The sequence below is a fragment of the Dendrobates tinctorius genome, unplaced genomic scaffold (genome assembly GCF_039654945.1).
Source record: "Dendrobates tinctorius isolate UK_male_01 unplaced genomic scaffold, ASM3965494v1 ptg000117l, whole genome shotgun sequence".
NCBI lineage: Eukaryota > Metazoa > Chordata > Amphibia > Anura > Dendrobatidae > Dendrobates > Dendrobates tinctorius.
In genome coordinates this window covers 6,151,012-6,165,000 of record NW_027361785.1, presented here as the reverse complement: position 1 = coordinate 6,165,000, position 13,989 = coordinate 6,151,012, and the positions used below count along the sequence as shown (strand labels likewise).

The following is a 13,989-nucleotide window of genomic DNA, read 5'->3' as shown; positions in this document are numbered from 1 at the left end:
ACATACATACATACACACAGACACACACATATTATACGTACACACACAGACAGACACACACACAGACACACACATACATACACACATACAGTACATATTATACGACACACACACAGACACCACCTCTCTCCTCTCACCTGCCCGCCGCCCGCGCTTCCTTGCTCTGACACAGCAGCGGCCGCGCTCCTCTCTGTGTCAGAGACAGGAAGCTGGACGGGTCCTTGCAGCTCCGCTCCTGCTATTCCCTCTTGCAGGCAGCGGAGCTGCTTGGATCGCTCCCTGCCGCCGCTACACACGCCTCCCCAGCCCCCACTACGCCACTGACCGCCCCTGGCTCCCCTTGTATCCGCGGAACGGCAAGGGCACTGCAGCGGCCCGGTGCTGGGCCGCGGACCGGCGGTTGGGGACCCCTGTTGTAGACTATAACTAAGCGCAGTGTCTCTGCCCGAGTTCACTGCTCTAGACGTGGAGCTCAGTTGTTGGCTACAGCATTGTCGGTGTTACAGACAATACCAGACAATGGTAGCAACACACCCGGTAAGGGTGAGAAAGGACATGTTGTTTCGAAGAGATCATTAGTATCCTGGGGAAGCAAAGCCAACTACGAACAGTTAATAGTGAAGCCAGAGGAGACCCCAAACCTTTCAATGGGTCCATTACAGTTAAAAGATATTGATATTTTTAACAATTAGCAACAAATTATAGGCATACAGGGCAATCCACTTCTCTTTACCTACATAGTTAAAGCCCTTAATCCCTGGGTGGTTTCTAATAATACAGGTCAGGGGTTCTACTGAAAGAGCAAAAAGTAATGGTGATAGTGAGCAGCCTCCTCTTGTTCTCATAAAGAGCTCAAGACTCCCCGTGATAAGATCATTAGCTCTTATTCTAGCAGTCAGGGCTTTATATAGCAGCATTACCTATTTGATGAAATTAGGCCGCAATCCCATTCCCTTTACCACCGCACAAATATATTTCCACTCTACACTATCAAATACCTTTGTGGCACTTAGGGAGAGGATCGGACTGTGCTGATCCAGATTTAAAAATAACCTGTGCCGATGAATAGCATTTGATTTTGAAGGCATAAAGCCAGCCTAATCAGGGTCAATTACCAAAATTATAACAGGACTCAGCCCGTTTGCGAGCATAATGGCAAGGATCTTATCAGACGTCAGTAGTGAAATGGGTTTAGTGGGTCTATAGGAGTCTGACAATTCCTTATCTTTTCCATCTTTGGGTAGGACAATTATTATAGCCTAATTTAGTGACCTTGGCAATATATCCTCAACAACTAATGATCTCCAAATAACGAGGCAGCAGTCAGATATATTAGAACTCTCTACTGGAAGGTCGTCAGACTAAGGGGTTCTCTATCTCCCTCACCCAAAGTTGGGAGGCCAATCCTAGCCAAGTATTGTTAATTCTACGTGCGAGTACTCCGCCCCTGACAAATACAAACTAGCATAGAAACTGTGCAAAGTCTGCAGAATGTGGGGAGTTTGAGTACTGATCCTCCTCTCCGCATCTCTCATCTGATGTATAAAGGCATTATATCTGAGCTTTGGCCAGTTTAGTTAGTAAGTGGCCAATAGTTTCCCCCTCGTCATAAAATTATTGCTTTGAAAACAGCTTGTTCCAATTGAAATGATTGTAGTTGTTTTCCCGCCACTTTCTAAAGCTCCCTATTCATAATATTATTATACTGGGAAACCAATATTTCGGTTTCTCGAACTTTACTATTTAGTTCAAAACTTCTTCTTTGTGAATTGTCTTTTATCAACTTAATCTAACAAACCAACAACCCTCTCAAAAAGGCTCTGATGGCATCCCAAACTACATTAATAGGGGCAGAGCCTAAACTACTACTATTAAAACGTTCCAAAATCCTCTCTTTAACATTAGGACAATTGATAATCGTAAGCCAGAATGAGTTGTTTCCAGCCCTTGCAGTATCAAAGTCTTAGTGGGACCACTTCCACCTAAAGCCAGAGAGGAGAGTGGCCTGAATGAAAAAGGTGGAGAAAATTGCATGCTTCAATAGTAAAAATCAACCACATTTTATTCCATCTTGATGAAACAAACCGCATATCGTACTATTGCGTATGCTCTACAGAAATCATCTGACGCGTTCCTGGCTTGCAGCAGCCCTTAATGATAGGTTGCCTTATTGGAGTCCCACCTCTCCAATAAGGCAACCAAAGGGGGACAGACTGTCATCTACCCCAGTAAACCTCCATGAAGACTGCAGATCCCAAAACCGCCAGGGGAATGTTTGCCCATGCTGCAAGTATGAATATGGGGGAGGAAAATAGACCCCGACAACAATGCATTCAAAGTGTGAGATTTTGCAACTGACTCCATAAATCTGCCAACATTATCTTTAAAGGAGTCAATGTACATAAATTGTATGCTTCTATGTGCAATAAGGCCGACTCCCCTAGAATAATTAGAGTGAAAAGAAAACAAGGTATGACCCATCCAGGTCCTATGTAATAAATTAATAGATTCATTTGTTAGATGTGTCTCCCGTAGCACTATGAATGCAGGGTTAACTTTTTAATTAGTGATGAGTGAAAATGCTTGGATAAGGCGTTATCTGAGCAAGCAAGTATGTTAATAGAGCACCTTCGGCGTGCTTGTATACTATGTTCAAGTTGCCACAGCTGCATGTCTCACAGCTGTTCGATATCCGCAACACATGCAGGGATTGGCTAAGAAACAGGCAATCCCTGCATGTGTTGCGGTTGGTCAACAGCTGCGAGACATGCAACCACGGTGACGCGAACATAGTATTTGAGCATGCAGAAGATCCTCTATTAACGCACATGCGTGCTCAGATAACACCTTATCCAAGCATTTTCACTTATCGCTATTTTTAATATATTCATGAACTGGGCATCTAAAACCCTGCATCTCTGATGGTATTGGGTTGCATTAGTGCCTCAGGCATGCACAGCTTACACATCTTCAAAAGCACTATCAATGCTTATTATATAGGGGTTCTACAACATTTTCTCCCATCCAGACAATGGGAAGGGCTTGCAAGACATTGCTAAACCGCATACTGCATCCAGCACAACAGCATGGATTGACAGAAGAAGAGTTCGGGTAATGAGCTGGTCGCCTGCAGTCCAGATCTTTCACCAAGAGGAAACATTTGGTAGTTTTGGTAGAAAACATTATGAAACGAAAAATCCATCAAAGACGACCCAAGACTGTGGAGCAGGTAGAATTGTATATCGGACAACCCTCCCAATACTCCGGCCGTCGGTCTCTTCACTTGCCAGACGTTTACATACTGTTGGAAGAGGGGATACTACACACTGATAGACACGGCCCTGACCCAACATTTTTAACATACTGTATGTTGCTGACATCAATTTCTAAATGAGTTATTTTAGCCAAATGCAATGGAAAAATGTCTAACTTTCCCCTTGTGATCTGTGATCTATGTTCTGTGGCGATTAAAATATGGCTATAATAGATTTCCAAACCATTGCATTTTTGTTATCATTACATTTTACAAAGTGCCAATTTTTTTAGAATTGGGGTTTTGTTGCATGAAGTTTACTAATACCACTGCAGTTTTTGGTTCACATTAAAATCCTTTAAAAGGGGTTTTCCAAAATGGACAACCCAATATCAAACTTAGGCGACCTGAATCTGGCTTCTATATCTCATGGGGAAATTGCATGTGTCCACTGATTAGTAGTATAGCGCGACAAATCCAAGAAGTCGGCCACAATGTAATGCAAATCTGCACTGAGGCCATCACATAGGCTCTGCTCTGGCTCATACAGTATACAAGCTATGAGTAAGGACCCTCTAGTCCGAAACGCGTAAGCGTCTGTCACATTGGTGAACCATATGTTTTTTATGCATCTATTCTGTTTTTAATCATTTTTTTGGAATAAAGTCTTTTGATTTTAACCATCCTTTGGTCGAAGTTGCTGGAACATCTCCCAAGTATTGTGCCTACAAGATTTTCTGGAATCCAAGTTCCCTGCACCGCCCAGGATTGATTGCATTCCTCCAGACTTCGCATTTGCTACGGTTTGGTGAGCTGACAAAAAACTTTTTCCTTTGTAGGCTCTAATACAGTAGATCCTTATATGCTGTGCGGATAACACCTTTACGGACATGCTTTTTTATTACCTCAAATTCTTCTTTCGTTTTAGCCAATTCTTTCTTCATAGAAACCAGCTGTTGATGAGTCTCTGCTTTTTCCAGGAGAACAGCATCCAGTCTATCAGTAAGAGCCTAGAAGAAGCAAAAGAAAGGCACAATGGATTCTATGCACAACATAATGATGATCTGTTATACACATCATGTGGGAAGGTTTTTCAAGGTTCTACCATGGCAATAGTAACATGCCGTGAAATACCCTCATGGTAAGGATGACACATAAAATGGTCACAGTTCACAACTAAGGTTCAGTAGATAAATAAAAGCAAAATATTGGCTTTAAAAAGAATATCCCGCTCATTACCTCTAAAACTCTATTTTAATACCTTCACGACATTTTACATCATGGTTGAGAAGGGGTTCCCACAAAATGACAAATTTATGTCATGATGATCATATGAGAACTGAAGCTGTGCAGTATGATCGCCAACGGGAGCTTGGCTTAAGTTATAGACAGGCTCCAGCTGTCATGGCCAGGAGCAATGCCTGCACGGCCATGGGACATTTAACCCCCTAAATTCTGCGATCGATACTGACTGCAGCATTGAGAAAGCTAGGAGAGGGCGGGGGCTCCCTCTCCCTTCAGATCGGTGCATTGATATCGAGAGGGCCCAATCGTTGGTGTGGCAACCAGAGGTCATCGTGACTACCTCTGGGTGAGGTAGCTACAACAAGCCTGTTACATTATTCTCAGAGTATGGTCTAAAGGGGGTTTTACACTAAGCGATATCGCTAGCAATATCGCTATAACATCACCGGTTTTGTGACGTTATAGCGATATTGCTAGCGATATCGCTATGTGTGATACTTACCAACGACCGCTCCCCCGCTGGTTATCGCTGATCGCGCGAGAATGTCCGGCTCCATTTCTTGTCGTCAGCTTCCTGCTGGGGCTTCCTGCTGTGACGACGAGCGACGCGTGGAGGCGGGCGGGAGGACGTCAGGATCGCTGTGTGTGAAAGGTGAGTATCGTCCGCTGCGTCGCTGCTGAATCGCTGTGAGGTCTTTCTACGTGAAAGCTCACTAGCGATCATTTAGCGATGCACCAGCGATCCTGACCGGGTCGGATCGCTCGTCGGATCGCTGGTGCATTGCTAAATGTAAAAGGGCCTTAAGAGGCTACTGTCAGTGCAGCACTGATAAGTATAAAGCATTGCAATGCATTATACCAGCGACTGGCGTAATAACAGTTAAAGTCTCATAAAAGGACTTGGTTTATAAAAAAAAAAGAAAAAAAAAATTGTTAAATTATATATATATATATATATATATATATATATATATATATATATATATATATTTATTTATTTTTTTTTTTTTAAATTATAAAATAAAAAATGAAAAAAAAATTACACCAATAAATAGATAAATTTCTGTAAAAAGATAAAATGGTAGTACAAAGGCTCTGGAAAAGCTAAATGACTCCTTGTCTCCTAAAGTAATCCAGCGATTTCTGCACTCCTAAATGCCCACTCCCTTCTGAGCGTCAGTGTGTCCAAGTCACATTTAGCGTCCTTGTGTTTGGCATCTCTAATGAGGAGAGCCCGCCTAATTTACAGGTGCATGTCTCCAGAAGCACAAGCTGGGCACAATCTACCGGGCACTACATTGGTAGATTGGCAATTTTCACTTGGCAAAATCCACTGCTGCTTTTTTCTGGAAAACACTTGTGGAGAAAAAATCATCACTATATCTGTAGATAAATTCCCAGAGGAGTGTAATTTCAAAAATGGGGTAACGTGAGAGGGGATTCTGCTGTTCTGGCACTTCAGGGCTCTGTATATAGAGTCTTCAAACTATTCTACAATAATTTGTTCTCCAAAACTCAAATAGCGCTCCTTCCCTTCCGAGTCTCGCCATGTGGGTAAGTACATATGGGGTATTGCCACGTTCAGCAGAAATTGTGTGACAAATTTCGGTTCCATTTTTACCCATTTCCCCATGTGAAAATGTAAAACTTGGGGAAAAACTACTTTTCTGGTAAAAATGTAATTATTTTTTCTTAACTGTCCAATCGTATGAAAAAACCTGTAACACTCCCGTGGTATCAATATGATCACTGCACCACTATATGAATTCATTGGGAGGTGAAGCTTGTAGAATGGGGCCACTTATGGGGGGGTTCTGCTGTTCTGGCACATCAGGGGCTCTGTCAATGTGACATGGCACACTCAAACCATAACAACAAAATCTGCAATATAATATGGCGCCTCTTACCTTTTTGAGCTTTGCACGGTGCCTCAAAATAGTTGAAGATTACATGTAGGGTATTTGGCGCATTCAGAAGAAATTGCACAAAAAATTGTGAGGTCCATTTTTTCTTATTAACCCTTATAAATATTAAAAACTTGGGGCTATAACAACATTTTAGTGGTAAAAATTTAATTGTTCTTTCTTCACCGCCCAATGGTATAAATTTCTGAGGCACATGTGGTGTCAACATGCTCACTGAAAATTAAATGAATTTATCGAGAGGTGTAATTTGTAAAATGGGGTGACTTATGGGGGGTCCTGCTGTTCTGGCAGCTCAGGGGCTCTGCCAATGTGACATGGCACCCTCAAACTATTCCAGTATATGGCGTTTCTTCCCTTCTGACCTATGTACAGTGCCTCAAAATAGTTTTTTGACCACATATGAAGTATTGTCGTAATCAGGAGAAATTGCGTAACAAATTGTACGGTTCATTTTCTCCTATTACCCCTTTTGAAAATTAAAAACTTGGAGTCAAGGGCTCATCAAATGTGACATGACATCTGCAATCCATTTCAGCCAAAATTGAGCTCCAGAATTCAGTTGGCGCTCCTTGCCTTCTGAGCCCTGCTGTGCACCCAAACAGTAGTTTTCCTCCACAAGTGGGGTATCGGTGTACGCAGGAGAAATTGCGCAATGAATTGTAGGGTCAATTTTCTCCTATTACCTTTGTGAAAATGCAAAATTTGGGGCTAAACCAACATTTTTGAGGGAAAAGTAAAGTAAACAAGACAGAAGAGAGGTAGCAGTAAATAACAAGGAACAAATAAAAAAAACTTTATACCGAAAAATAATGAACACAATCACTTATTTGCCTGGAGTGCTCCAGTGACCGCGATAGAATCAAAAAATACCTGTATGACATCATCCGCTCCACCTGTCATTGGTTTTGATTTTAATTCTTCCACTTCTTTCTCTAAATCTGCAAATTAGAAACAGCAACAAATAAAAACACAACAATTTTGATATAGCGGGTACAACAATATATTCAACATTTCATGGCCCACAATTTATGAATTGTCACAATTAGAGAGAATTCAAACATCAGTAACACAATGCATGGACCGGCTGCGGGTCTCCTGATCAGAGTGCAACAACCTCATATATGGCTATGAAGCGGAGACGTTCAGGTCAGACCCGCGGTAGTCTGTGCATCACTTAGATTTGAGGCAGACTTTGCGTTTTCTTACTCCTCATTCATCATAGTGGAACGTGATTGCACACATGCAGCCATCTATAACCAGCCAATAATGCTCAAGGAATTGGTGAGGATAAAACCTTGTAGCCATAGGGTGTTTTTTTCTGCGACAAAACAGCAACGTTTTTTGCAGCGATTTTAAAAAATGTCAGGAAATGATGCTTTTTTTTGCCACAGCTGCAGCAAAAAATAAAAATGTATGCAACCTAATATAAGACCACATTTTTTCATTATCATGACAAATTGTTTGCAATGGAGAATTGCTAGCTGTTAGAAGGGTACACTGACAATTAGTGATCACTAAATTAGTTACTATATCAGCTAAAGGCCACCCAGATTGACAGGTCAGCCAAGTATGGAAGCCTTATCTGGCAAGAATAAGGCTAGAAGGGATATTTCAGGAAATTAGTCATTTTTGTTAAATGTCTTAAGACTGTATAAAATGAGTAGTGATACTCACCCTTTTTGATCACCCACAAGTCCCGCTTCTAATTTCGTGTGTGTGAAGGACAGGACCAGGAAGCAGTGACCAGTGATGACTGAGTGCAGAAACAGGACTTATGGGTGATCGAGAAGTGTTCTCCATAATTTAGGGAGGCCTAAAGTTAAAAATATCATTATACGGAACAAAGAAGCAAAAATAAAAAAACCTAAAATAATTGAATTATAATTACCGTATATACTTGTGTATAAGCCGACCCCCTAATTTTGCCACAAAAAACTGGGAAAACTTATTGACTCGCGTATAAGCCTAGCATGGAAAATGCAGCAGCTACTGGTAAATTTCAAAAATAAAAATAGATACCAATAAAAGCAAAATTGTGTATACACAATTCAAAAAATATGGTCAAAAGCAGTTTCATGTAAAACCCCCCTTCAGAAGACAAGGGGACATTCCCTCAGCCCTTCAGAGAAGACAAGGCTTCTTTACCCTAAGAACTTAAGCTGTGTAAAAATTTACCTCAGGAGCTAAAACTATTTTTTTTTTTACAAGAAAATATTAATGTAAATATGTAAAGTTAATTTCTAAGGGTACGTTCCCATGGTCAGTAAGGCTGAGCTCACACGTAGTGTTTTTTTTGCGTTTTCGCGGCGTTTTTAAACGCGCGATTTTGCCGCGAAAACGCAAAAAAAAAAGCACCCCATGCAATCCTATGGCATTCCGCACATGCTGTGCTAATCCTGTGTGTCTTTCTGCGGCGGAATTGCATCGTGGAAAAATACGCAGCATGCTCATTCTTTGTGCGAAATCGCGGGAAAATCCGCACACATAGGAATGCATTGTTCCGCTTACTTTACATGTGGCTGTGCCCACCATGCGAAAAGTAAGCGGAACATTTGCGGATGTTACCCACGGTCCGGAGGAGAGGAGATTCTACTCCAGGCTCTGGGTACCATATCCCTGTTAAAAAAAAAAAAAAAAAAAAGAATTAAAATAAAAAATCATGTTATTTTCACCTTCCGTCGGTCCTCGCAGTGTCAGCAGGCCTCAGCGATGCTCCCGGCATCTTCCGTTCCCAGGGATGCCTAGCGACAATGACCTTTGATGACATCGCGGTCTCGTGAGACCGCTACGTCATCAAAGGTCATTGTCGCAAGGTATCCCTGCGAACAGGACTTGCTGGGAGCATCGCAATGATCGGGAACGTTGCGTGGGACGCCGGAAGGTGAGAAAAACACGATTTTTTATTTTTTTTTTTATTATTTTAAACATTAGCTATTTTTACTACTGATGCCGCATAGGCAGCCTCAATAGTAAAAAGTTGGTCACACTCGTCAAACACTGTTTGACGAGTGTGACCAACCTATCAATTAGTTTCCCAAGCGGTGCTACAGATCGCTTGGAAAACACTAGTATTCTGCGAGCTAATTACGCTTGCAAATCGCTAGTTTTTCAGCGGGACATTCGCAGGAATTTAAAATGCGGATTTCTCGCATATTTCCAGAGGAATGGAACTAAAGCATAAATTTTCGCGGGAATTCCACACTTGTGCACATAGCTTAAACGCTGCAGGTTGGACGCTGCACACTTCAGCAGTGTCCAGATGTTACAGCATAAGTGCACTGAAGCCCGTGGCTTACCTGCGAACAAGGACTTGCCGCATGTCTATCCAGACCGCAGCATGCCTATTTATCCTGTGGAGACACGAGCCTCCACAAGATAAATCTTACCCGTACAATGTATTTGGCTGCGGTGATTCAGCACGGTTCAGTGAACACATGCGAAATCACCTGCATTCAATAGATGTCCGCTGTGTCAAAATCGCTGCCGATTACTGATGGTGGGAACGTAGTCCTTAATGTTCAGTTTAGTGGATCGAGAATTGGGATCAGGAGGGAAAGATTAGCTGTTCTGGCGAGGACTGGATCATTTTGATTACACAATTACAGTATAGTTCCAATCATTGATCACTCTGTCAAAAAGTTTTTTCTAATATCTAATCTGTGTCTCCTCCCATTCACTTTCATCCCATTGCTTCTAGTCTTTCTTGTGCAAATGAGAATAAAGATAATCCTTCTACAATGTGACAGCCCTTTAGATATTTGTAGACAGCTATTAAGTCTCCTCTCAGTCTTCTCTTCTGCAAGCTAAACATTCCCAAATCCTGCAACCTTTCCTCACAAGACAAAGTTTGCAGACCGGTCACCATTCTGGTTGATCTTTTCTGAACTTGCTCCAGTTTGTTGATGTCTTTTTTAAAATGTGGCGCCCAAAACTGGACACAATATTCCAGATGAGGTCTGACCAAAGAGGAGCAGAGGGCAATAATGACTTCACGTGATCTAGACTGTATGCTTCTGTTAATACATCCTAGAATTGCATTTGCCTTTTTTTGCTGCTGCATCACACTGTTGACTCGTATGCAGTCTGTGAGCTATTAGTATACCCAAGTCTTTTTCACATGTGCTGTTGCGTAGCTCTATTCCTCCCATTCTGTATATGCTTTTTTCATTTTTATTGCCCAGATGTAGTACTTTGCATTTTTCCCTGTTAAAAACCATTCTGTTAGTTGCTGTCCACTGCTCCAGTTTATTTATATCTTTTTGAATCCTCTCTCTCTCTCTCTTCTCTAGTATTAGCTATCCCTCCTAGCTTTGTGTCATCGGCAAATTTAATCAGTTTACCCTCAATTCCTTCATCTAAAATCATTGATAAAGATGTTGAACAATACAGGGCCAGGATAGAGCCCTGTGGTACCCCACTTGAGACATTCTTCCAACTGGACGTGCAGCCATTTATGACCACTCTTTGGGTCTGATCACTAAGCCAGTTATGAATCCACCTAACAGTTGCCTTGTCCATTCCACACAGCCGTTTTTTCAATAAGGATTGTGTGAGATACTTTGTTAAATGCTTTGCTAAAGTCAAGATATACTATATCTACAGCATTTCCCAGATCCACCCAATCAGTGATTCTGTCATAGAAGGAAATTAAGTTAGTCTGACATGTTAAAAAACAAATAATTTGCATTTGTGGCCAATTTCTGAGACCTGTAACATTTTCAATTTTTGGTTGATAGGGCTGTATGAGGGCTGTTTTTTGCACCCTGCGTCGATGTTTGTCCTGATACTAATTTGGGGTAGATACTATGTTTTGATTGCCCCTTATTGCAATTTTTCTTCAGTGTTACAGTGGCCCAAAAAAACAAAAACGTACTTCTGGAGTTTAGATTTTTTCTCTCTCATGAAGTACCGTATATACTCAAGTATAAGCCGAGATTTTCAGCCCATTTTCTGAAAATGCCCCTCTTGGCTTATACTTGAGTCACTGTCCCGGGGGTCGGCGGGGGAAGGGGAGCGCGGCTGTCAGATCATACTCACCCCCTCCTGGCGCGGTCTCTGCTTCTCAGAAGGTCTCCAGTGCCGCAGCTCTTCCAGTGTTCAGCAGTCACGTGGTACCGCTCATTAAAGTAATGAATATGTGCATATTCATTACTTTAATGAGCGGTACCACGTGATCGCTGAACACTGGAAGGAGCTGCCGGAGACCATCGGAGAAGCATCTCAGAGACCGCACGCCAGGAGGGGGTGAGTATGACAGGGAGGACCCATGCGATATTCACTTGTCCCCGTTTCACCGCCGTGTGCCGCTGTCTTCCACGTCTTCTGGCTGTGACGTTCAGGTCAGAGGGCGCGATGACATGGTAAGTGCACGCCCTCTGCCTGAATTCATAGCCGAGACCCAGAAGACAGAGCGGCGCGCGGCGGTGGAATGGGGACAGGTGAATCTCGCATGGCTCTCCCCGTCCTCCCTGTCATACTACCTGGCCCCCATAGCGTGCCGGTGTCCCCGCCTGCTCAGGACACCGGCACCTGGCCCCCAGCAACAAGAGGTGAGTATGTCATTTTTTTTATTTTATTTTTTTTTTTTTAATTGTAGCAGCATATGGGGCATATATATCTATGGGGCATCTTATGGGGCCATAAGCTTTAGGGAGCACCATATGGGGCATATTCTATGGAGCATTATATGAGGACATCAAGATATATGGAGCAGCATATGGGCATATTCTATGGAGCATCTTATGGGGCCATAAACTTTATTCATTATATGGGATATCTTATGAGGCCATCAACCTTTATGAAACAGCATATGGTGCATATTATTCTATGGAGCATCTTATGGGGCCATCCTGAACTGTATGGAGCATTATATGGGGCTCCTGATTCAATATGGATATTCAAAAACATTTAACCTACTACTGTCTCAATTAATTTTACTTTTATTGGCATTCCATTTTTATTTTTGAAATTTACCAGTAGCTGCTGCATTTTCCACCCTAGGCTTATACTTGACTCAATAAGTTTCCCAGTTTTTTGTATCAAAATTATGGGCATCGGCTTTTGCTCGGGTCGGCTTATACTAGTATATACAGAAGTTTACCGATCGGGTTTATTAGTTTTACTTATGGATGTAACAAGACCACGTGTATTTTTTAAATTTTTTTCAAATTTGTTTATTTTTAAATGGGTGTAGAAAGGGGGGTGATTTGAATATATATATACTGTACATACACGCACGCACATATATATTTACTTTTTTTAAAACATGTTTTTTCACTTCCCACTGTGTGTTAGTCCTATGAAGGGGACTTGAACCTGCAATCATCTAATTGTCTGTGCTATATACAGCAATACCTTTATTCTAAAAGTTTCAAAACTGTCTGGTCCTAAAAGGCTGACTTCATGGATCTGGGGCTATTTTACTACGCAGCAATGCACAGATTCACGCACATACACATTAGCATTCTTCTTGGTCACTCTTCTCAGCAGTAAAAAAACTAGAAGACCGCTGAGCAGCTACTCAAGCATATTTATGTAGGGTTTACAAAAGGACAGCACTTACCATGCTTGGGACAAACACTTGGCAGCTGTGACCTCATTTGAACACAACTTAGAAGTCTGATTTCTAATCTATTACACATTCTAAAAATGTATGTTTTACGTTTCTGACCACTTCCCAGGCCTTTTATTTGTAAAACGGTCCAAAAGGAGTTGCAAATCCATTAGCTGACCATCAGAACCAGGGTGCACACAACTTAAAATGTAATATTGCATAAAATGCCAAATCCATACCTGCACATCTTGATTTTACTTTCTGAATAAGCATCATCTGCTTCTTAGCAAATTTGATGAGATCTTCTTTAGGCAGGGTGTCCAGCTATAAAACAATGTGGGCAGTGAAGACGTAAAATATCTATGACCATTGAAAGTGCAAGTAAGAAAACATGGTGGCATACATGCTGCTATCGGAAAAGGTTTCTGTGGTGTAAACCTGCCCTGTGATCTGAGCAAACAGGATTTTACATATTTATGTTGGTAGACCACAATGGATTGTATGGCTTCTGCAAACAAAGCTTAGTGTTCTCTGTGTACTAATAGGTTGTATGGCTCTCCTATGCACTTCTGTATCAGTTCCTATTGTCTTGTAAGATCTCGGCTATCAGTCATTTACTGGGAAACTTTATTTCTTCTTTAATGCATAGCTCACCACAAAAGTGATACATATGACTGTAAAGAATCTTTATCTCCATCATGTGACCGTAAAGGGCCTTTTACACATAGCGATATCGCTAAAGCGTCACTGATTTTGTGACGCAACAGCGATATCGGTAGCGATATCGCTACATGTGACACTTAGCCAACGGGGTGGTTGGTCGGAGGTAAGTGTCACATGTAGCGATATCGCTACATGTGACACTTACCTCCGACCAACCACCCCGTTGGCTATCGTTGATCGTGCGAGATCATCCTGGTCTGTTTCTCGTCGTCAGCTTCCTGTTGGCGCCGACGAGCAACTCCATGGACGCGGGAGGACAGGTAAGTAACGACCGCCAACCGCTGCTGCAT

At 42.0% G+C, this 13,989-nt stretch overlaps 1 protein-coding gene across 1 annotated transcript in view; it reads right to left on the bottom strand.

Moving 5' to 3' along the window:
• Positions 1–13,989, bottom strand: part of GCC2 (GRIP and coiled-coil domain containing 2) — a 108,246-nt gene that overhangs the window by 77,244 nt on the left and 17,013 nt on the right. The window contains exons 3-5 of the mRNA XM_073590486.1: positions 13,216–13,300; positions 7,294–7,361; positions 4,159–4,263 (exon numbers count right to left, since the gene is read on the bottom strand). Of these exons, the coding sequence (XP_073446587.1) occupies positions 4,159–4,263; positions 7,294–7,361; positions 13,216–13,300 (258 nt within the window). The remainder of the gene's footprint in view (positions 1–4,158; positions 4,264–7,293; positions 7,362–13,215; positions 13,301–13,989) is intronic.